Source organism: Kryptolebias marmoratus, linkage group LG16 (genome assembly GCF_001649575.2).
Source record: "Kryptolebias marmoratus isolate JLee-2015 linkage group LG16, ASM164957v2, whole genome shotgun sequence".
In the NCBI taxonomy this organism is placed as follows: domain Eukaryota; kingdom Metazoa; phylum Chordata; class Actinopteri; order Cyprinodontiformes; family Rivulidae; genus Kryptolebias; species Kryptolebias marmoratus.
This window is the reverse complement of record NC_051445.1, coordinates 16,977,805-17,001,452: the sequence shown is the minus strand read 5'-3', so window position 1 is coordinate 17,001,452 and position 23,648 is coordinate 16,977,805. Positions and strand designations below refer to the sequence as shown.

Sequence of the window (23,648 nt, the reverse complement as noted above, 5' to 3'; positions counted from 1 at the left end):
GGTAGGTACACAGTCTTCCACTCCTGCCAGGAATCCACTGTATATCCAGCGAGACATATCCCGAGACTGGACTCTCCTTCACCCAGTCGAGGAAATTGTATCAATTGCGTTGAGAAACCAGCTGATCAGATCCATATTCCTTAAATTTTTTGGAAAATATGTAAAAAGAGGCTTTGAAAAAGGAAAGACGGGGGGGGGGCACCAGGAGACAGAGAGACAGAGAGAAAAGAAACACGTCCGCCTACTATCGGCACACTGTAGATTTCTAAGCTCACTGTAAGAGCTGTGAGCTCAGCAACTACACAACTGAGTAAATCAGCTGTAACCTTTTTAATCTCCTCCATGTAAAAGCTGCCATAACACGGTGAGTGTTTGACGTCACTGTGGGGAATCAGACAGCCGAGGCTTCTCTCCAGGTTTCGTGTTTCTGTTTGTCAGACAGTAAGTGATGAAAACCAACAGATTCAGGTCAAGAATCTCATCTGTTATGTACCGAACAGAGCGACTTGTTGTTTCTTCCCTTATGCCCCATCTGTTGTTCTCACCATGCTTCAGGATCTGTTTCAGATTTGTCTAAGTCAGAATGAACCTACCATCACTGGGAGTGTGAATAAAAACCACAGTTCTAGGAATTTTCTTGTATTTTGGTTGTTTTGTTATCTGATTGTAAGACTGACACTAGGGGATGAGCCACTTTTAGCAGCATAATGGTTCATTATTCTTGAATATTTGTAAATTGGAAGAAAAAATAAGGAACTGGTCTTTGTATTCATTCACTATTATTTGACTTTATCGTGACCAGTCATGTAAAACATGCAGTTAAACGAGCCGAGCCGCTGTTCAGGCTTTTAGAAGTCCAGGACAAAGAAAAAAGGATCTGTACACATAATTACTTACTTTATTCTAGGTTTAACTGCTTTGCAAATGGGTATTAATTCTGTAATTTAAAAAAAACTCAAGGAAACTTACCTGAGGCTTCAAACCGGATTATTTTTGGGGCTTTGTGGTCATTTTATGCCACAACGTTAGCAAATTTATTTGTGCTACATGGAATAAAATGCAAATTTTTTTCACCAACTAAATGACGAGATCCTACAAAAAAACAGAAAACGTGGCTTTACAAATATTTCAGTGTCATCTCTTCTTCGTCTAACAAGAATTTCCAACAACAGTGTGCGTTCTGTGTCGCTCTGGTTTGCAGTGAAATCGGCGCCAGATGCTGTTCAGAGGTCCAGCACCAACTCCGAGGACCACAGCTCCCTCAGACCCAACAAGGACAGACGTCCAAACCAAGACAAGGCAACGAGGAAGAAGTCATCAGACTCAGGAGAAGAGGCAGACAAGGACTTTATTCTGATCTGAGCCTTTCAGCCAGCCTCACGTTTCCTCTGCAGAGAAGCAGCTACTGTTGTTTAATTTATATTAGAAGACGCATTCTGCTCGACTTCAGAGTACAAATTATATTTGATAAGTAGGACACTCGGAGTAACTAGAACCAAAACTGTCGAATCTCACGAGAGCTTCCTTCATACAAACAGCCTTTTTGTCTCCGTCAGCTGCCAGCCTTGTTCTTACTCACTTTTTCGTACTAAAAACTTCAGGGTTGGAGGAAAATGCAGCATCAGGAGGAGTGTGGAGCTGGTCGAGCTCATCCAGTCATACATATAATCCAGGTTTGACTCTGAGAAAACACCAGAACGACTGTGAACATTAGTGTAAATAGAAAATCACTGTAACTAACAATCTGCTGTTTGTTTTTGTTATTGTTTGCAGCCATAGCCTGACACCCAGGGTCCAGACACACAAACAACCGTTACAGCAGGGTTACAACACTTGAAGTCAAACATACTGGCAAAAAAAACAAAAAACAAACAGATTTGACAATTCACTATTTTCAGTGTGTTTTTTTTTTTGTTTTTGCTCCAAGGCTTCAGAGGTGACCCAGTCTATTATGCAATTTTCATTTCTATTTTTTACAGAAATATACAGTCTTCAGCTGAGAATCTCAGCACAAACATAAAAAAAGAAAATAAAACAAAAAGCCTCTGAGGTTTGATGCAGTTTACCTGTGAAAGCTGGAGGGACCGCATGACGTGTTGCTGCTGGGAGAGGACGGTGGCACGCTTTACCTTCACCGATAATCAATATGGCTTCAGGACTGTTACCTAAAATATACTCTGTGTATGACACTGTGAAAGAACACCTCTTTTTGTTTTGTTTAGGAAGGGAGTCCGTAAATTTAATTAAAAAGCAATACAGAGTGTACACAATTGTGCACATTTTGGAGCACATTCTGTGTGTGATTTTGGGTTAAATGAAGTTTTATTCATGTTGTTTTTGAAAAAGAGTAACGTTAAATGTCTGATTTAGACTCCGAACTGCTAATTTAGTCGGTTGTTTATGTTTGATGTTGCTGCTAATTGTCCGGTGATGACAAGGAACCCGCTCAGACAGGGAAGTCGGCAGCGACTCAAACCTCCTCGGTGGGTTCTTTGTGTAAAAAGCAGAACACTGACGGGACTCCAGCTTTTATACACTCCTCTTCCTCCATACATACAGGATATTTAAATGTAAGTGTTGGAGAAGCTTTTGTTTGTTTGTTTCGTGCTCCGCCTGTGTTTAAAGTCCCGGCGTTAGCTGGTGATGCTTCTGCAGGAGGCAAACCGAAGGTGGCTGTAGTTCCTTTAGTCTGTTTAACGTCTCTCTGGTCAATTCTTCTGTCGTTTTATTTTCTAAAAGAAAGAAATGCCCGTTTCACACCGCTGTACAGACTGAAAACCCGATTCTCAAATTTATGTTGTGGGGAAAAAAAAAGTATTAATTTAAACTGCTTCTTGTCCGTTTGTAGCCTAACTATTTCATTGTTTTCTCGTCCAGTTGGACAGTTTGTGACTAAATTTTCCCTTTCACAGCCTCACAGGCTGCTTTCATGTTATATTCTAGTTAAGTTTCCATCCCAGCTTGTAGGGATTTTGATTTAAAGAAGTCAAACTGTAAAAACGAAACAGAAATGCACACTTCTTGGTAAATAAACGGATTAACTCGTAGGCTATTCAGTGTTGTTTTGTCAACTTAATCTTTACACCGACACCTCCGCCATTGTTAACGTCGAGAGTCTGACGGTATGACACGTACTCAGCTTGATTTGAGCTCAATAATTAGTTTACAGTTTGTGTGCCAAACAGTAATCGTTCCTAATGAGCAGCAGCTCCTGTTCTCTTTTGTTACTAATGTCCAGTTCCTGTCAGGGTCAAAGGTCTCACCGGTGCACCTCTTCCTACACTGTGGTGTCTAATGTGTCGTCTTCTTCCTTTTCACTAATCATGGTTTACAAATAAAGCTGTTCCTGTCGCCTGTAGTTGGCCTGTACAACGGCAGCATCACATTTAGTCTCAGAGCTGTTTTAGGACCCCCTCTAAAACAGGTTTCCTTCTGCTTTGCATGTTGTTTCACATAAATACGTGTGGATGTGCTGATGCCATTTTCTACTTTTTTTGTGGGAAATTCAACGGTCTGAGATTTCGTTGCGTTGTATGAGAGGCTGATTCTGATTCTGAGTATTTGGAAAAAAAAAAACATAAAAAGAGCATCTCCTTCTTTTCTGTCAGAGCTCCGTGTAGAAACATGAAGGTATCCCGTAGCATTAAGTCCAGACCCGTGTGACTGCATGATGTGGCTGGAAGCTGTACTGTTTGTATATATGTGTGTAGGCGTGTGCGTTTCTGGGACATGAGCACATGTGAGATATGCACCGTGATCTAATCACACGCAGCACGTCCTCTGTTGTTTTACGAAGTGCACTACTGTATTAGGAGTCTAACTTATTTGAAATAAAACCGAAACCTTGACAGGGGATGTTTGTTGGATTTTACATGGTGTTCAGAAATGTACAAATGGCCTCTTTGTACGTAACGGTTTATTACATGTGATCATCTGGTGTTACTTTATCCAGGTTTTTTTAAAAAGAAAGAAACGTAACGCGCTGAACTTAGCTGGAGAAATGATAGAAATGGCATGTTTGCTTGTTTTTTTATGTTGTCTCTTTTTGTCATGGGTCACTTCACTAAATCTGGTGTCAGACTTTCATCATGCGACTAATAATACTGAATAAAATAACTTTACATGCTGTGTCTGCACTGTCGTCTGTTGTATTGTCTGTTCTGGAGTGGTGCAGATCTCACCTCTGACAGGATTGTCAGTGTCGTCTGCTGCGACTGAACTGTCACGTGGAGTCCCTCAAGGTTTTATCTTGGTGCCACTTCTGTTCTTGCTGCTGACAAGGGGTTCCCAAGAAGCTGACCAAAGTCCAAAAGTGTGAAGCCTTGGAATTTTTTCTAAGCATTTATTGTAAGTCATTTTAAGCAGAGCAGTGGGGTTTTTTTGTGTTTTTTTTTTTTTAGATTTATGGTCATTCATTCTAGGTGGCACAACTTTTCTACCTTTTTTCAGTAATTACCACATCTAACTCAGAGTTTCCCTCAGCTTTTTTCTGCAGAGAGAAGCTGCCAGCCCCTGGAGAGGTGCAGACCTGAAAAACCATATATTGAGTGTCATTAAATGAGAATTTAATTATTTATATATATATAATCTGGACCTCTGCCAGAATAAAACTTCTTTAGACTGACCTAGCTGAATTTTATACACTCCCTCTTGGTCAGATTATTAATACATTTAGCAATATGTCTCTCTCTTTTTTTTTTTTTCAGGTGACATCTGCTGTACTCTTCCTTTAGGGAAAATGAGTTGTTTATTTGCCAAATTTACTTCAGTGACTGTCAGCCATTAAGAATTGTTGCTGTTAAAAAAAAAACTACTTTCAATTACTCTGATAAAATAGGAAGTCTGATTGTTGCCGCCGGGCAGCACAGTTCCATAAATCAGGCAACAAATTGGTCATTTTTAGCTGCTCAGTCAGGATGGAGGATTTTTGCTCTTGTTAAGTTTATTTTAAAGCTCGTTTTTTTATATGGTCTTAACAATAAAAGAAGCTCTTGATTGTCTTTAGCCGGGACAGACCTGCAGCGAGGCTCCTGTTTCAGGTCACCTGCTACTTTTACTGTTAGTTGTAACGGTGGTAACTTTGGTCAAGCTCCTCTGTATTTTTCTAAAGTTCTACAAGTCAGCTCAGGTCATCCAAACGGGGATTGTTAGTAGTTCCTGAGCCCAGATTTTAAAGCCCAGAGAGTGATCAGGCCTTTCAAGCACCTCCACTTTGTCTGTGGAAAAACCTTCTCTTTGTTTATACATTGTGCTGACTCTGACTTTTTAAATCTTTTTATGTCCATTAATATTTCGTTTTTTTATTGCATTATGTTTTCTTTAAAAGCACTGTAATTTTATTAGAGATTAGTTCAAGCTGAAAATCTGCTTTGCAATGTTGCACCGTGTCCACTAGATGGCGATGACATCCAACGACACAGCTCACCTTGGTTCCACTGTATCTCACACACACACGCCCACACACACACTTTCTCACACGCAGAGGAAGTGTGTGGCTTTTTACTTGGCACCAAAGAGCAGATGTCAGCCCGGCAGCCTGTTGAGCACCGCAGCACGGATCATCTTCTCACACGCTTTTGGGTTTCAGGTGTAAAGGTGACTTGTCCTGATTAGGATGGAGAGTAATTTTGATTGCCTGGATGCTGCTGGTTTCCTGGAAATCTGGCAACACTTCGATGCAGATGGTGAGGACATTTCATGACTTCTTCCCTTTTCCCCCCTGGTCGTTAGTATACTCAGAATACAGCCTCACGCTTAGATTTGACCATTTCTGTATCTGTCTGTGATGGAAATGGAAGAGTACACTTATTGATGACTTTGAAGAGATGAGTCACTGGTGTGCAAAGCATCTGTCATGTCTTGTTTGCTTAGTAAAAGAGAAAAACCTGACATTTAGACGATTTGTGAAAAAAGACTGAAACCTGAACACCAGCAGGTCTGACAGAGGCAGCAGAAAGTCAGACTGGAATAACAAAGACAGCTTTTATCATATTTTTTGTTGTTGTTAAAGTCTCTTCTTTACTCTTACAAGCTCATGTTTTCATTTTGATAGATAACGGCTACATTGAAGGCAAAGAGCTGGATGACTTTTTCCGTCACATGATGAAGAAGCTGGGGCCGCAGGTGAGACGATGTTTACCTGGATGACTCCATCCAGGACTGCTGATGACACGGTCAACTTTAACAGGCAGATTGGGGCAGGAAGAAATGCAATGAAGTGCCACTTCTCTGCTGACTGTGTGGAAATATGCTTTCTTTTTTTTTTTTTTTTTTTTTTTTAAAAAGGCATTTGTTTTTATTTTAATCCAGATGATGTAATGTGGCACGGTCTTTCAAGAACAGGTGGTGTCAGTTTTAAAACTAGAAGCAGATTTTTCATTGATCAGTTTTAGAAAATTTAAACTTGAATTAGTTTTTTTTTGGTGGGGAGGGGTTTAGCTTCAAATCTGTGTTCATCTGAAGCCCTTTTCAGCTTTTCTGGATGGGTGCGGCTGCTGTAACGCTGTCAGGCAGCACAATTAAAGAGCTGCTGAAGAAAATGCTCTCAACAGGGGTTCCAAGCTGATGCGGGAAATGGAGCGTTTGACCATGTGCGCTAATGGCACGCCATGTTTACTGGGCAAAGTCAAATGTAGTTACGCCGAGTAATGACTGAGCTCTTTGCCTCACTGGTCATAATGGAAGCCCCAGTGAGCGTGCGTCTCCTGCATGCTCTTTAGAGTGCCACGAGTCGACTCCCTTGGATACTAATTGGTTTGTGCTAAAGCAAACAGACCACCAGCCACATTCCACTTTGTCTTCCTGATGTTTGCTTTCCACCATTAATGCCCTCAGGAGGGATTCAAGCTACAAAAACCACCAGCATAGTGTCTTTTTTTTTTTGTTGTTCTGTCACACACAGGCATTGTGCAGCCTTTTGCTGAAAAAATTGGACAACTATTTTCTCATACGCAGCACAATAAATTGGCCATTACAGCACTTTTTATGTATCTGTAACACCGAGTTTATTCTGGTTTGACGTGTAAAACTGTCTCGCAAATAAAAACAAAATAATATAGCTGCTTTTAAAGTTTTCCTGAGCACTGGTAGAGCCAAATACAGACGTATTTTGGTGCCCTTAATACCGTAAAAGTAAACTGCACATTTTAAAGTGGTATTTTATTGTGGCCAGCCTCAGTAATAATCATAATCGGCTGTCTTATCAGCATCTTGATACGTTACACCTGTGAGGTGGATGGATTATCCTCTCAGAGGAGAAGTGCTCACTGACACAGATTTACACAAATCTGTGAACTATATTCAAGAGAAAAAGGCTGATTGTGTACACAGAAAGAGTCGTAGATCTTTGAGTTCAGCTCGTAAAAAAATTGGAGCAAAAACAAACGTGTTGCGTTTAGATTGTGGTTCAGTACACAAAGAAGCCATCATTCCAGAGTACGAGAACAAATGTGGGAAACAATCAAGACATCTTTCCAGGAGTGGACGTCCCAATAAGTTCACTCTGAATTACACAGAAAAATCTCAGAAGAACTACAGTACATCTTAGATTCCTAAGACCGCAGTCTTTGTTTAAGTTAGCAGGTTTAATGGTAAAAATAACATGACAGTTTAATTAGAAGACTGAGCAAGTATGGTTTGTTTGAAAGAGTTGCCAGCATGAAGCCTGATCTCTCGAAAGTGAACATAACAGAAGAACTTAAGTTTTAAAAACTGACCTCTGAGCAAATAAGAGTGGAGATGTTTGGCCACAATGCACAGCAAAACAAACCGCAAACGCCTCATACCAACTGTCAGCACGGTGGTGGAGGCCTAATGATTTGGGCTCGTTTTGTACCCGTTGAGTCGGCCATGAATTCTTCTGGATACCAAAGCTGTATGGAGTAAAATTTATTTAATTTATTCGATGTCTGAAGCCTGGCTGAAAACTGTTTCATGCATCAAAACAACGATCCAGACATCCCAGCGAACGCACCAGAGTGACTATTAAATAAAAAGGTCTGATCAAAGTCCAGACCTGAACTCATCCTAAATGTTGAGGTGAAACTTTTAAGTCAAGCCAAATGTATTTGTGTAACACATTTCGGCAACAAGGCAGTTCAAAGTGCTTTACATCCTAAAAACACAAAATTACAAAGTCATAATGATCACTTAATGATCATAATGGCACTTAATGATCTGCAGCTTTGCGTGCTCTGCACTGCACAAATTGGTGAATCAGGCTTTGGCATCATGAAATCAGCAAGTTTCTATAGTTACAGTTCAGTGTCTGGAGGTTAGAGCGGAGAAAGAGGAAACTTGGCTGCTATTTGGAGAAAAATCACAGGCACTGAAAGTGCACTTGCCTCTAGTTGTTAGAAGCTTTTAAATCGCTCCCGCCGCCAAAATGCAATAATGTGTTTGTGTGTCTGAACTTTGAATAGAACTTTCAGAGCAGGGGTCTACAATCCTGGTCCTGGAGGACCACTATCCTACATGTTTTCCTTGTTTCCCTGCTCCAACACACCTGATTCAGTGGTTAAATCACCTCTTCATGTTCTGCAGAAGCCTGTTAATCACCCATTGATTCAAATCAGGTGTGTTGGAGCAGAGAAACAAGGAAAACATGCAGGATAGTGGCTCTCCAGGATCAGGGTTGCCTACCCCTGTTTTAGAGTCAATCCAATTCAAAATGGCCGCCAAAACTGAGAGATCTTAGAGAGCACAATGCTGTTGTGCAGCTTTTGTGCTAAGGTTTGGTGTGGTGGCTGAGAGTCACTCGCAAAACATACTCTGAGCATGACATCTTGCGATTTCACATTAGATCGCGTTTTTTTGTTATTTCCAAGGTTTGACCAAAGCTGCCATTTGAACCTGATGAACCGCAGGTTGGACAATAATCTGCAGGTGACTTCATGTGTTTTCATTTTCGCTGTTGGACTTTTATGTTTCCAGCTGCTCATGTCAGCTCGCTATGACAGGTCGACCCTGATTTAAGCCATCAGTCTAGGAGGCAAAAAGCACGACTCCCGGCCGGGTCCGACCCCAGCTGAGTGAAATGGAAGGCGCCCGGTGTTATGGCCCCCGTGGGGCCTCTCATTACTGGGTAGAGAGCATCATCGACCTGCCTGTGGCCAACGGAAGCTGAAGTTCTGCCTTCCGTCTGGTCTCATTATCTGCTCTCCTTCCCAGGCTCCGTTCAAGTTTAGCTTATTAGTTTAAGTTTGCATCATTTGCTCGTTATTACACTCATATATTCTGTACATCACTGAAGGAGGCTGTTTTCAGTACATCTGCCTGCCAGTTAGCAGGATGACTGATTCATAGATTTTTGTTAAGTTTTCAGGAAATGTTGGGGTTGTCAGGAAAACAAGCGATGAGATTCTGGTGGTGATCCGAGTCACGATATGGATCCTACACCTTTTTACTGACTCCACAGCCTTGGTGGAGGTTTGCGCTCAGAGTGCTTCTAGTTATTATCATGTAAACAGCTGATGCAGACGTTTATGTCTCCCATTTGTTGTGGCCCTTTGAGCTGATTGATGCTTGTTTATTAAGGTAGATTCGATTAGTTATTGTGTTCCTTGGTTAGTGTTTCTGCATGCTAATTAGGTCATGCTTTAGTTTCAGGGTGGCTTTGATTTTTGTTGTTTTTTATCGCCTGATGTCAAAAGACGAAAGGCGGGGGATTGTTTTTGCCCATGTCTTTGTGTGTGTGTGTGTGTCTGTCTGTTGTCAAAATATCTCATGAACCAGTTAACAGATTTTAATGAAACTTTCAGAAATCAATCACTGTATGTACCTCTGCAACTGATTAACTTTTGGATCATCAGCCAGCTGAACTAACAAAACAGAAAGGTGGCTCTAATTCAGTCCATTTTTCAGATATTGAGCTAAAATTTGACAAGGCAGTAGCTGAGAGTCATCTACAATTTATACTCTGAGCGCTACTCCTTATGTGAGATTTTTGACTGAAACTTTGACTTTACCTATTGGAGTCAAACCTCCTTGTCTGTTGGCAAAACATCTTAGCCATCACAGAAATGAGCTACTCCAACATTCAGACACACGGGGAAAACATGCGATTGTTGTCACATGTAGGACACAATCAGAAATGTCTGCAGTTCCTTCACTGTTGCTCTATATTTTCTCCACTTCTTAGTGGCCGTCTTCACTCCGTCCCACTGGTTTTCTAATGCCGAGGAAAGGATTAACCTTTCCTGACCGATTCCTTTAAACCGTGAGAACCTCCTGACGCTTTGTGACATCTCTGGTTTTGCTGTAAGACACATCTGAGTAATTATCAGGACAAACCTGCTCAGGAAGCTGAACAGGTTGGTCAGGGTCACGTTAACTGATGGCTGCTGGGTCACAAGAAGAACAATGCCTGAATCAAAAAGTGTGTCAACTAATTATTTAAGAACGTGCACACCTATGCAACTAGATGATTGCATTTTTTTTTTCCTGACATCTTTTTCTTGCAACAGTTGAGTTGTACAGAGTAAATGTCACATTAAAGGTGGAAAAAGTTTAGCAATCATTTCTCATGATCTAATTTTTTTTTTAAATCTGGCATTTTAACAGGACTTTTTATATCCACTGTAAAAAAAAAAAAAAATTTCAAGAGAGCGAAAAAGCCAAAATAAAGATTCATGCGGGCTAAAACTGAGACAGAAAACGATTCTTCTGAGAACTGAACTGCACGGGTTGGCGAGGAGCTGAAACACCTGGTGATTATCTCGGTTAGAGAACGCAGACCTTGAGAAAAAAATAAAAAAGGTACCATGTTAAATTAAAGGGGTATCCATGGAGATGCAGCAAAAAATAAACGTGACTCAGCCACTAATCTATTTTGCTCGACATTTATTGTAAGGTTTTCAGTTACTGCATTAACTTTCCAAACTTATGAGTTTATTAATCAAATCTCATTTTGTCTAGTTACTTCATCACTGTATGTGTCTGTCAAATATGTGGTTTGACAACAACTTCAAGCAGAAACTCACTCTTTTATTTATTTATTGATCATTTTAATCTGTTTCTTTGCAGGAGAAAGCCACGGAGGAGAGGGTGCAGAGACTGAAGCAGAGGTTCATGTCTGCCTATGATGTTACAGCTGATGGGAAACTACAGATCCAAGAGGTACAACCATTTCTGATCCTTTGCTGCCATTTACGTCATCATCATCATCATTAACTCGACAATACTGCTTCAGAGAAAAAGTATGAGTCTGCAGTGTTGGGCGGATAACTCCTGAATAAAAAAAAAAATTAAAGGTTAATACTTACTTGGAAAAAAGGATCAATGCTGCGTTTTTAAGCCCCCCCCCCATTTTGAATTATGTGGACAACATTTTCACTGTTGACAAAATGGCTTTCTTTGTGCAGTGAAGAAAAAGGAAAATGCTACTGAAAAGCAGAACTGTTTACATGAACTTGGTTATTTACCTCCCTGCACCAAAAGGTGGGCGATGATGTACATGACTGTGTGTGTGTGTGTGTGTGTTTGTTTGTCTGTCATATTAGCAAAATATCTCATGAACCACTGTACAAATTTGAATCAGACTTTCAGAAAGTACTCAATAGATGTACATCTGGTTACCTTTTAAGGTCAAACTCATTTAAGATGACCGCCACAGCAAATCAACCTTAGCCAAAACAAAATTGGCTCTTTTCAGTCTGTCTTACAGCTATTGAGATAAAATTTGGTGAGTCATCCTCAACCCATACCCCAACCAGTAATAGATGTCTGTTACTGAGGTCACGTGTGAGTGAGCATAACATTAATTTCAAGCCCCAGAAGGCTAAAATAGACATTTTTCAATAAGATGATCCTAGTTTCAAACTCTGGCATGAAATATAGCAGGCAATATGCACCCATCCATGAAATTTTAGACTCTTACATGAAATGGCTAATGTGAGGAAGCAAACATTTCAGACTAAGGCACAAAACAAACTGTGACATAAAAGGAGCCAAACCACATGTAAAGTGTCTTTTAAATAATGATGGTACACCAAAAAATGCTGCTTTTGCTGACTCAAGTTGTCTGGAAAACATAATAGATATTTCCATTGTGGTGAAAAGACAGAATCTGTGCAGTAGGATTTATTTTTTTGTAACTCATTTCCAATCACCAACATTTTCATTAGTTACTGTGATTTTGTTGTGAGCGCCTTGCAAATGTGTTCATCTCTCCTGGTAAACAGGAATTTGATTGGATTTAATGTGAATAAAAGCAATGATTCTACAAATAAAAATAATCAACTTTAGATTAATGAAGGTAAACAGTGGTGAATATAACTTGTTTGAAATCATTTAAAAAAAAAGGTTAATGAAGAGAAATCAAACAAACCCACAGCAGACAAGGTCAAGAACTTGCTTGGTAGGAATTTGTTAAGACTACAATAAAAGAAGCAGTTTGCCGTATTAGAGATTTTATTATCTTTAAGGCAACAAAACAGACAGATTCCCAAGATTGAATACCTCAGTAAGGAACTGGATGAGTGCTACTTTTTATGAACTGCGTACTTCAGAAATACTTGTTTTTATATCCACAGTGAAGTGCATTTGGTTTCTGCATTGTGTGTGTTTGGATCTTTGACTGAATCATTTCTCAGATTTTGATTTCCTGCTAAATCTAAAGGTCCTAAACGGGACAAACTCTCTGCTGTAGGGGAATCCTCTACCAGTTTGCAGATAATGGAGGCGGCGCCTACGGAAGCAAAAGCAAGTAAATTGTTAGACTTGACTTGACTAGTTGGGTTGCGACATAAAATGGAGACTGATCACAATCATTCATTTAAAACTTTGTTTGTTTTAAAACCTGACAGTTTATGGTCAAAGCCTGGGTAAAACCAGAGCAACCATACATGTGATGAAGAGCGTTAGGAGGATGTCTCCCTCAGCCCTCACCAGGCGCGGCTCATGCAAACACTGGATCTTCTTTTAACAATCCCGGCCTCACGGCTTCCTCCAGCCGCTCTGCTGTCAGGAGCCTGCGTGTTATAGTTGATAGTGATTTTAAATCAGACAAACAGATAAATACAGTTGTGAAGTCAAGTGTTTGTTTTCTAACGAAGACTCATAGCCAAAGTGAAATCATATCTCCCAACCAAAGGCCTTGACAAAGTGATTCATGCTTTTATTACCTCTCGGTTGGATTATTGTAACACTTTGCATGTTGGATGAGATAAATCATCTCTGCATTGCTTCCAAACTGTCCAGAATGCAGCAGCTCGTCTTTTAACAGCTACTAAAAAACATGAAAATATTTCTCCAGTTCTGGCTTCTCTCCATTGGCTTCCTGTGCATTTCAGAATGAACTTAGAGATTTTATTGCTTGCTTTTAAAGTTGTAAAAGGTCTGGCCCCATCGTACCATCCAGCTTTTCTTAGATGTTCCAAGATCCAGACTAAAATTCCAAGGTGATTGGGATTTTGCTATTTCTGCTCCCAACCTAGGAAACGGTTTACTTTTTCACATTCGGGCTGCTGAGACTGTGAAGTCTTTTAAATCCAAACTTAAAACCCATTTTTATTACTTGGCATTGGATTCCAGCAAAGTTTGAGTTGCTATGTAGCTGATGGTTTTATGATGTATTTCATTTAATTTTATTTAATCAGTTTATATATTGAATTGTAAAGCACTTTGGTCAACTTTCTTGTTGGACCAGCTGTAGCCAGTGAAGCCAGTCGGGACCTGTCCTGACCCGGACCGTTGTACTGAGGGGGCGTACCGCGGCCTTACATCTTGCCAGTCGCTCCGATCTCTGATGATGAAAATTATAAATCATTTATAGCATCTGCTTTGCGGAAACACTTTGGACCTCGGCTCTGCAGATTCAGTTCCTTCACACCACCACTCCACTTCTCTCTGTTACATGCTGAACACTTGAAACCTTTTAGTCTCACATGACGACTTCCTCTTTACTCAAGATTATCATCTTCATCTGCCCCACTACTTTAATCTTCTCTCTGTTTACCACCCATGTCTCACTCTTCTTTATATCACCTCCCACCGAAAGGCAAAGATAATGGTTTTTCCAGTGAATGGATTTTAATGAAACTCTGCAAAAAAATCACTGGAAGTACATTTACAGTGGATTAACTTTTAAAATTATTCCAGTTTAAGATGATCTAAGCCAATACAAACTGGCTGCAACTTAGTTAATTGTACAGATATGGAGGTAAAATTTGGTGTGGTAGTAGCTGAGAGTTGTTTCTAACACATACTCTGAGTGATACACATTGCACGACATCTTTGCCCAAAACTTTGGCATCAGCTCTTGCAGTCAGCCTCGCCTGCTTGTTGGTAACATATCTCCCGATGTTTAATATATCTTTCAGAAAGCAATCATTAGAAGCGCATCTACAACAGATTAACTTTTCGAGTTAAAGATGGCTGTCACAGCTAATCAAGCTTAGCAAACCCCAAGTTGGCTACAACTTGTTTAATTTGACAGATTTTCAGCTGAAATCTGATGATCAAACCAGCCGCTGTATCTCAACGTAAGATATTAATCTAAAACTCTGGCATGAAAGGCAGCAAGTGAAATGCATTCCTTCGAAGAAACGAGAGCCTTTAATTCTGCGTGTTTTCTTTTTTTTTTTAAATTAATCTTGAGCATCCATGTCATTAATGCAACCCGAGCTTTAGTCAAGAAGAACAAAGACCCACAACCAGGACTGCTGAGGCTTATTGTCCTCTGGAAGTGCAGGAAAACAGACCACTTAGCTAAACTGAACACCTACACACACGCATTTTGTCAAAATAATTACCTAATACAAAGCAAACAAGAGCAAAGTGTGAAAGCATCACAGTACTACATGGGAAATAGTTTAATCTTTTTAGATTTAATGTGATTTTGTATTTTTTTACCCTTTTCCCTTTAAAGAGCATTAATTATCAAAGGCTGATTCTTAATCTACTTTTATTATTTGACTGGAAACACGCTCCTTTTGTTTCCCAGAGATTTAAGAAAGTAATTGGCTAAAATGTTGCATACAGTAGCTCTGGCAATTAGTGCATCTCCTGGCGTACAGCTCTCACCGTGCTTCACCGTAATGAAGTAAATTATCTTTTCTTCGGAGGAACTCCTAATCATTCATTAGCCCACTCCCATGACGCATAACACTCTCAGACCAAAAGGTTCTGGCTTTCTCTCATAAAGCTGGAGGAATGAATCGATACGTTCCTTGTATAAGTGGTGATTTACTTCGACTGACGGAGGAACGGTCGGTTCAGAGCTCTGAGCTGTGGTCCATCTAAAGCCAGTTCTGGGACCATGACTCATAACTTCTGCAAGAAATCTGCTTTAAAAGATTTGTCTCTAATAGCTTCCATTATGATAAAATGACTGAGCTCCATATTCCAAATCTATATGTATGGATTCAACTGGATTTAGTTTTAGTACGGCCACTTAATCTGGTTGTAACGACTACAAAATTAGGCATAATTCAGATGTGAGTGAATTCAAGTAGCAGAAAGGCACTATATTTCTGAAGATAGGTTCAGACTTTCTGTTTCAGTTTCATATCTTAATCTTGTTGCAGCCTTCCACACCTTTTTTTTTTTTGTGAACCACAGGGGACTGTTTTACACGTTGAGTTGGTGTGGCAAGGCCATCGGACGTTAAAACAACCGTATGGCTCCACCGAAGCTCAATTATTAACACAACTGTTATGATACACATAAGATGCGCAACATGAACGTTTTACATCCAGTCTGACTACAGATGCCACATGGGCAGGCACCAAAATGACTAAAATCAGTGGTTATCAAACTTTTTATACTAACTACTAATTTCAAAAAGCTGATTATTCTTTCGATCTACTGTAAATATACTGAACAACAATGTGACATGAACTAATAATGGATGCCTGTCATCTTGTATCTAACTTGGCCTGTTTAATAGTTGTGTAAATTTATTGTGCAAACAGTCCCAGGGCAGTTTGAGCACATCTCACTTAAAAACAAAACAAAAAAACACCCCTAACGAAATGTCCATGTCCTGAAATGTTGCAGATCATGGTGGACAGCAGCAGCTATTATCCCTACAAGCATTTAAGAGTAGAAAGGCCATCTTGTTTAAGTCAGCAGATAAAGCCAACAATGTAAGCTAAATGTTCAGGTCAGTAAACTACTGTTAACCATTCAGTCTGTCAAAACATGGTTCGTTATTCTCAGCAGGTTTCCAGGAGAACGGTTTACGGCTGACACCACTTATCTGTTGAATTTATTAAGAGCGTTGTGCAAGCTGTTGGTAAAGACTTATAAAACTTCCTGCATTGTCATCTCATGCAGGGTGTCTATTCTTAATACTTTTTTTTAAGCCATGACAGAATTTTTTACGCTGTCTCTTCAAAAGCACAGCTGACTTTGCACAGAAGATGATAACGATGCCAAAAGGGAAGTCAGCAGGCTCATCAGAAAACCACAGGTTCCTATTAGAGCTGCATGAATGTGCCATTTCTGCTCTACCACAACATCGTATGACTGATTTGTTTAACGACCTTCACCTAACAAAGAGGCAGTACAAGTAAACATAAACTTGCACTTTTTTTCTGCAAGGCAGGACACCATCCAAGATGCTATGTATGAAATTTTATGTTTTAAAGTTCCTTTCCTGAGTTTACTTGGAAACTCTTGAGTTTACTTGAGTTTTGTCATTTGGAGAACAGCAATATCTTTATTATAACGCTCGTATGGAACAGTTTCATCTACTGATGCAGCGCTGATATTGGTGAGAAAAGCCCAGCAGAAGAGGAGCAACATGAACTGCAGCAGAGCCAGGTGCAGCTGGAGCTGAACTTGTTCTTCATTAGGATGTGGAATTAGGTTTAACTCTGTCTTTCTGCAAATAGCTTTTGGTTTTGTTTGATCAAATATCTACAAATTCTATTATTTTTCCACTTTGGTATATTGGAAAATTGTTGGACAACAAAGGAAAGCTTAATAACTCACTTTTGTTACAGAAAAATATAAACTTCATTAAAAAATATGTACTCTAACTATAATTGGACAGTTTTTTTGTTTAAGGCCATATCAGGTTTTCAGAAATCTTTTGGACTTTGCACGTAACCTTGCTCCATGAGGTAAATGGCACAGACAGAGTGTTTTATTAACTCTCTGCTGTCTGCCTGTTTCCCAGCTGGCCAACATGATCCTGCCCGAAGATGAAAACTTCCTGTTAGTTTTCCGCAGAGAAGCTCCTCTGTACAACAGTGTTGAATTCATGAAGGTAAAAACAAGCAGACACGACGGTACGAGGTGAGCGGGGTGGGAACGCACTCTGCTGAGGGTGATGCTTACCCGGTGGTTAGAAAAGCAATCCTGTCATGTCAGATAAATGAGTAATTAGAATCTTTTCCTGACGAATGAGTAAACCCAGAGTGGCCATCCACTAGTTAACACCATACTTAATTTCATCTAGAGTGATGTTTCAGTCACAAACGTTGAGTCGGTTGTGTTCAGATTCTCAGTATTCTGTGAACGTTTGCTGATCCGTCCTGTTCCACCTGCTGTAGATATGGAGGAAGTATGACATCGACTGCAGTGGCTACATATCAGCTCAGGAGCTGAAGGTGAGGCTTCCAGCTCAAAAACAAATGTGCATTTCAGTTCACATCGAACCCATCCCTGACTAAGGCCGTCATACAGAGGGACAAAGTGAGTGGCTCCTGGTCTGAAGTCCAGAAATGGTCTAATTACATTCAGCCCAATTCAGTACTGATGGTTTTGCTTTATTAGCCATCGTCTTTTTAAAAAAAATATCTGGCATAGAAAACAGATTGCATCAATTTTTTTTACTTGATTCAATCTCCTGTGGATCCAGGCTCTGGAAGGATTATCATCTGCATCGATTGGCTGAGAGGGGTGAGGACAGGAAAAGGTTTTTTTTTTTTTAAAAAGCACTTAGGCTAAAGAAGGAAACATATAATTATTGCAAAGCCAACATGGAGGATGATGTAAATAATGGCAGCAGAGTCAATGGGACGTCAATCTGCAGCATTACTAAAGGGAAACATCTGGTCAGCCAGAATTAGTTTAAAACCCAGCAACAATGAGATTAAGACTCAGTTCAGTTTGTTTATGTTTGCCAATTTTTTACTACAAAAGTCATTTTAGGGTATAGTGATCTCTGTAGAAGAAAATGTTGTGGGAGATTTCTAAACTGAGTGAGATTATTCCCAAAATAAACCCAGTCAGTTCACCAGAACTTGACTGATCAAGGAAAGGAAAGACTTTTGTTTTTCAGCTCCTGACATCATTTTTTTTCTCTAACATTTCAAAGCATGATGTTTTTTCTGGATGAATAAATAATTCATTACCTTCTTTTTGCCTTTGTATTTTTTATTTTTTTAGGCTTTCCTGAAAGACTTGTTCCAGCAGCACAACAAGGATGTGTCCTCGGACAAGCTGGAGGAGTACACTGACACCATGGTAATGGAGACATTCTGGATAACAAGAGTTCAAATAAAACATGTCTGGTGTGAATTTGATGAGACAAAGACTATTTTGCATTTACAGCATGTGAAGTACATCTGTGTTAAGCTGTGTTTCAGTGAAACTATAACATTTCTGTAGCAGCTTGACCTTTAGTTTACACGACAACCTTGTTTTCTTGGAAGCCAAAGCTTTTTGAATCCAGGTTTTTGGGAACCTCTCCTCAGAGGTGTGACTTTGTGCGTGTGCACTACGGACAGCTGCAGTCATTATTCTTTCTGCGCCTGCACGAGTAGATGAACACCAGTAACAATGACGGATAGCAGAATGCTGTTTATGTTACTCAGCCTTTTCACGTAGGAGCGACCCAAACTCGTCCTCGGTCCAAACAAACATCCTCGTATTCATCATTTTGGATGGAACTGTTTACATGCACCAGACTGCATGTGCGCCTCATTGACAGCCTGGCATCAGTGTTACCAGATGTACGATAATTACAGTTTTTATGAAATAGTTTTAGGGTCAAGACCCCTCCTTTTCTGTGCACATGAAGGCACACTTCACTCAGCACATATGATAGTTTGGGTCAAAATACATTCATTTTAAAGTGACAGTATGGTGGTTTGTCATTTCCTATCTGGCAACCCCGCCTGGTATGGAAACTACAACAGATTCAATGAGCACAGCTGTATCCATGGAAACGTGTTTTTTCCTTGTTGATTCACCTCAATAAACTTTGAAATGTTTCCAGAGACTGTTCTCATGTAAACAGGGCCTTAGTCTGTCTTTGAAACATCCGCAGGCACCGTTTTGTGTTACAGCAGGTTGGTTTGGGACAAATGATCTTTGATCGTTTTTAGTGTTTTGCCCAAATAACTTGTAGTTGATTGGATATGTTTGTGTTTTTTGTTGATCACCATCTATAAAAGTCCAGATGTAAAAAGCTCCTAGTAAGAATACTGTATTAACTGAGAGAAATGAAGTAAAACATACAACAGCTTCTCTCAGTTTTCAGCACGAGAAATCATGAATGGAAATATTTTTAAAAGCTTTCAAAGTTTTCTGAACCTGAGCTACAAATCATTCTGTCTCAAACAGGTCAGTCCTTTGGATTTAGGATTACTGATTTAGATAACCTTTACATCAGACAAAAAGGTGAACTGGCTTCAGAATCGCCGACATTCCCAGTAAATTGTTTTTAACTGCATCTCTCTTCTCTTGCAGATGAAGATTTTTGATAAAAACAAGGATGGTTGCTTGGATCTGAATGATTTAGCCCGGTACTTTCTTTACACTGAACATTAAATTCTAACCAGCTTTAAATCCTCTCATTAACTGTGTCTCTCTTTATCTCTAAGGATCTTAGCTCTGGGAGAGAATTTCCTGCTCCAGTTCCAGATGGATGTAAGAATAATAATAATAATAAAAAGTTTGTTCTCTTCTTTACATTTTTATGAGTTTGAACAACTCATTATGTTTTTTTTCCACCCAAGGCCTGCAGTAACAATGAGAGAAAGAGAGACTTTGAGAAGATTTTTAACCATTACGATGTTGTAAGTCTATTAATACACTCAATGCATTACATTACTGCACCTATTTATTCCCTTTTGTTATTTTACTGTCTGTGTTCCCAGTTTAATGTACATACATTCAGAATATATGCCAAACAAACAAAAATGTTTTGGTTATTGAGTTAAACTGATCTGTAATTTAAAAAAAAAAAAGCAAAGTATTTAATGTAAATGAAATAAAAATGGTTTCAAGAGACTCATCATATATTTTCTTCTTTTTTATCTCTAAACCATAGGGCAGACTACAGCTTGGTTTATTTGCTGATTTTCAAACCAAATCAGATATAAGCTCTGCTGATGTTTCCACTGCAAACTCTCAAATTAGCTCAAATTAGTGTGGTGTAGAAAAGGAAACTCAGTGCTCAGGCAATGAATCCAATTAGCTCGTTGTACCTGTCTAATGGAATATATTAAACAAAACACTCATTATGTGTCCAAGTCAGTCTGCAGGACATGAGGACAACAACTCAGGATTCCTTGATGAAAAGCTTCTGCTTTTCCAGACAATTGTCTTTGTAATCACTTTTTTTGTTTGTTTGTTTTTATTAAAAAGGCATATTTTTATTTACCCCGCCTTTAGTAAAACTGTTCAAAACATAACTACTGGTGTATAAAACTGGAGTACTTCTGTAGAATCAGGCTGAAAATTTTAAATGGCCTTTTCATAGTTACTTCTTTTTTTGCTCATGCAGCATCCCGAGCTCTGAAAATGATGAAAATAAAGATCCTCAGTTTTGTTCGGGCTCATTTATCTGCAAACTGTCTTCAAGAAATTTTTGTAATTATTGTAGCAAAAACTGAAGGAGACACACAAAAGATTTTTTCCGTCTCTGCTTTTGCTGATGTTTCTTGTTTCACGTCACACTGTGTGTAAATTGTGTATAAAAATAATAATCAAATGTGAGTTGTTTTGGTATTGTTTTTTTTTTTTGAGCAGGCATTTGGAAAGCCTAGCCAATTCATGTTTAACCAGTTTCTGTGCAAAAACTTTGTACAGAACTCTATTTCACACTAAGAAAACACAGTGCATAGATGTTTTTTTAATGCCGTATAAACTCTTACTTTAGGTGTTTTAGAATGTCTTCCATCATGACCCTTTATTATCAGTAATTTACTCTATTAATGGTTGCTTTAAAATGCTAACAGAACATGTCCTTTACTGCATGTGATAAAAGTGAAGCAAACTAGGACGAGTTTTGTTCTGTTCAATGGTCTTCAATGGTGCTCCAGTTAAAGAAAAATGCAGAATAGCTGCAGGATGTAATTAACGTAAGCTTTCAGCATTTTCTTACTGTTTTTATAGTCTCTAATTTGCCTTTTGTTTTTATCTTTCTCTCTTCTTGTTCAGAGTAAAACAGGAGCTCTGGAGGGTGCTGAGGTGGACGGCTTTGTCAAAGACATGATGGGCCTGGTCAGGGTGAGCTTCTTTCTCACCTTTTTTCCTCCCTGTAAACTTTGGATGATACTACTTTTGTCTAAAATGCTTTTATTTTATAATTTAATTGCTAATCTGGAATCAGGCAAGTGGGAAGCTGATGATTTTCTCATGGGTCCCTAACTAAGTGCTATTTGCAATGTGAACTAATGCTTTTAATGACTGGCCATTTGGTCACAGTTATCTCTTTTTTGCATTGAGTACACAATGAGGTCATTTGTTTGCACCCATTATTATTAATTTATGACATCAGTTTACAGCCAAAGCAAATTTATTGGTGAAAAATGTGGTAATGTTACACAATTCTGTGGGTGTTTTATTTGGGCCTCACAGTAACTGCTGTTCAACAATCTGCACGTAATGCTTTGTTGTTCGGTTTGGATGTTTTCCTGTGGTGAAAGATTTCTCTCCTTCGCAATAGAAACGTGAAAGTGACTAAAGCCCATTTATTTGAACGTGTAGAAATGCACGAGTTTCAGAGTTCTGTTTACAGACAGTGACAGCTTTTCTTTCCGTCTAACTGACAGTTGTCAAATTTTACATCTTATTAAAAACAATTAAGAGAGGTGCAAACAAAATGCTGGGAATACTTGCCCAATGAGAAACGTTCAGCGCTTTAAATGTTGTGGATTAACTCAAAAATGCCCTGTTCCAAAGAAAGCTGGTCCTGCTATCAACAAGGAGGGGTTGGAAAGGGTTGGAAAATTGAAGATTTTTTTTTTTTCAAATGGTGTTCCATTTGTTGTGTAGTCAAAAGGCCTTGAGTTTCCAATGAATGTGCAATAAATCTTAATCTAAGACACTATAATGGTTTTGCAGACTCGCCAACAACTCTTTTGGGAACCATGTCTGCTTTATTCAATTTTCAGTCTCACCCTCACCTCAAACCCCTATTTGGTTTACAAAGTCCACAAAAATGCATCATACTGGAAAAAAAAAAACCTAAATCTTTATGTCAGACATAATTGCTGCTCTATGGAAGACGTTGCTCACCTGTTGCTGACGTCACATGTATTAAAGCACTTCCTGTTCTTCACCTTGCACCTCTTCCTTCCCCCCTCTACAGCCCAACATCTCGGGTCCGGACCTGGACAAGCTGCGGATTGTTCTACTGAGTCACTGCGACGTCAACAAGGATGGAAAGATCCAGAAAAATGAGCTGGCTCTGTGTCTGGGAGTCAAGATGAAACTTTAGAGCTTGTGTAGTGTGCTATTATAAAAATACTGACTCGGTGTGTGTTGTTCGGTCAATAATACTACGTCATGTTTCAAGCAAATCAGCCTGACTGCTGGATATTTAAGGGAAATAAAAAAAAGTGTTTATTCAAAAAAAACAAAAAAAACAGGTGAAGTATGAAATTAAACAACTCTACATTTCTCACCTGCAATCAGCTACTTGTGCATGATTTACTTCAACAGAAAAGATCATTTCTCTTTGTGTGCTATAAGATTTGTGTAAACCAAAAGGTAGTGAAAAGCATGTTTTCCTGTTTAAAAAGGCTTACAGTATGTTGTGTATTAAAGTATACAATAATGGACCATTAAGTAAATAAACTGGCAGAAGAGGGCATGATAATGTGTTTTTTTTCTTAATTTAAAATCAAAAGGTGTTGACACAAGTTCAGAGCTTAGATTGATAAAATAATAATTAATGGGAATAAAACCTTTAGAAAGTATAACAATGTGAGTGGAATCGCTCTCGGAAAAAGCGAATATTTTATTCATTTCCAAAGCATTTGTCGGCTTTATCCCATTGTACTGTTGCAGAGAATATGCATGTAATGTGTTCACCTTAAACCAGGATAACTGGAACAGATGCAGCTGTAGCAGTAAGTGGCAATATTGTACACAGCAACAAGATAATTATAATAACCGTAGGGGTTTTGTTGACTTAAGGTTATGACATGGATTCAGACAAAACAGATGGGAATTTCAAGCTCCGGAAAATATGAAGGACTATTTATTGAACTCGAGCGAGAGAACAAAACCAACACTGTTAGGCAAATAGAAAGCTCTTTAGTCACTAAAACGGACCTGATGGAGTGGATCTAAAAGCTTTATTGCTCAGACTTAGAGTCACCACAAAGCTGAGCGGCGTGCGCTTTGACATTGTCTCCACCTCTGTGCACAACGGAGCACCACTCCAAGTATCGACAGGTTGGTTTGGTTCAGTTTGGCGGGACGCAGGTAACGAACTTCGTGCCTCAAACAGTTGCAATTGTGCG

General features: G+C 39.3%; 2 protein-coding genes across 4 annotated transcripts in view; both read left to right on the top strand.

The window, feature by feature from the left end:
* Positions 1 to 4,130, top strand: part of LOC108232298 (F-actin-uncapping protein LRRC16A) — a 74,315-nt gene extending 70,185 nt beyond the window's left edge. For all 3 annotated transcript variants that reach the window (XM_017410007.3, XM_017410009.3, XM_017410008.3), the window contains one exon: positions 1,202 to 4,130. In XM_017410007.3, coding sequence (XP_017265496.1) covers positions 1,202 to 1,362 — 161 coding nt within the window. In that variant the 3' untranslated portion in view covers positions 1,363 to 4,130. The remainder of the gene's footprint in view (positions 1 to 1,201) is intronic.
* Positions 4,131 to 5,485: 1,355 nt separating this feature from the next.
* Positions 5,486 to 22,991, top strand: LOC108232199 (secretagogin-like). Its single transcript, XM_017409823.3, has 11 exons — positions 5,486 to 5,684; positions 6,053 to 6,123; positions 11,023 to 11,115; positions 17,123 to 17,212; positions 17,499 to 17,555; positions 18,337 to 18,414; positions 19,642 to 19,697; positions 19,776 to 19,821; positions 19,911 to 19,970; positions 21,337 to 21,405; positions 22,490 to 22,991. The coding sequence occupies exons 1-11, from the start codon at positions 5,615 to 5,617 to the stop codon at positions 22,616 to 22,618; spliced, it is 819 nt and encodes a 272-aa protein (XP_017265312.1). The 5' UTR covers positions 5,486 to 5,614; the 3' UTR covers positions 22,619 to 22,991.
* Positions 22,992 to 23,648: the final 657 nt, after the last annotated feature.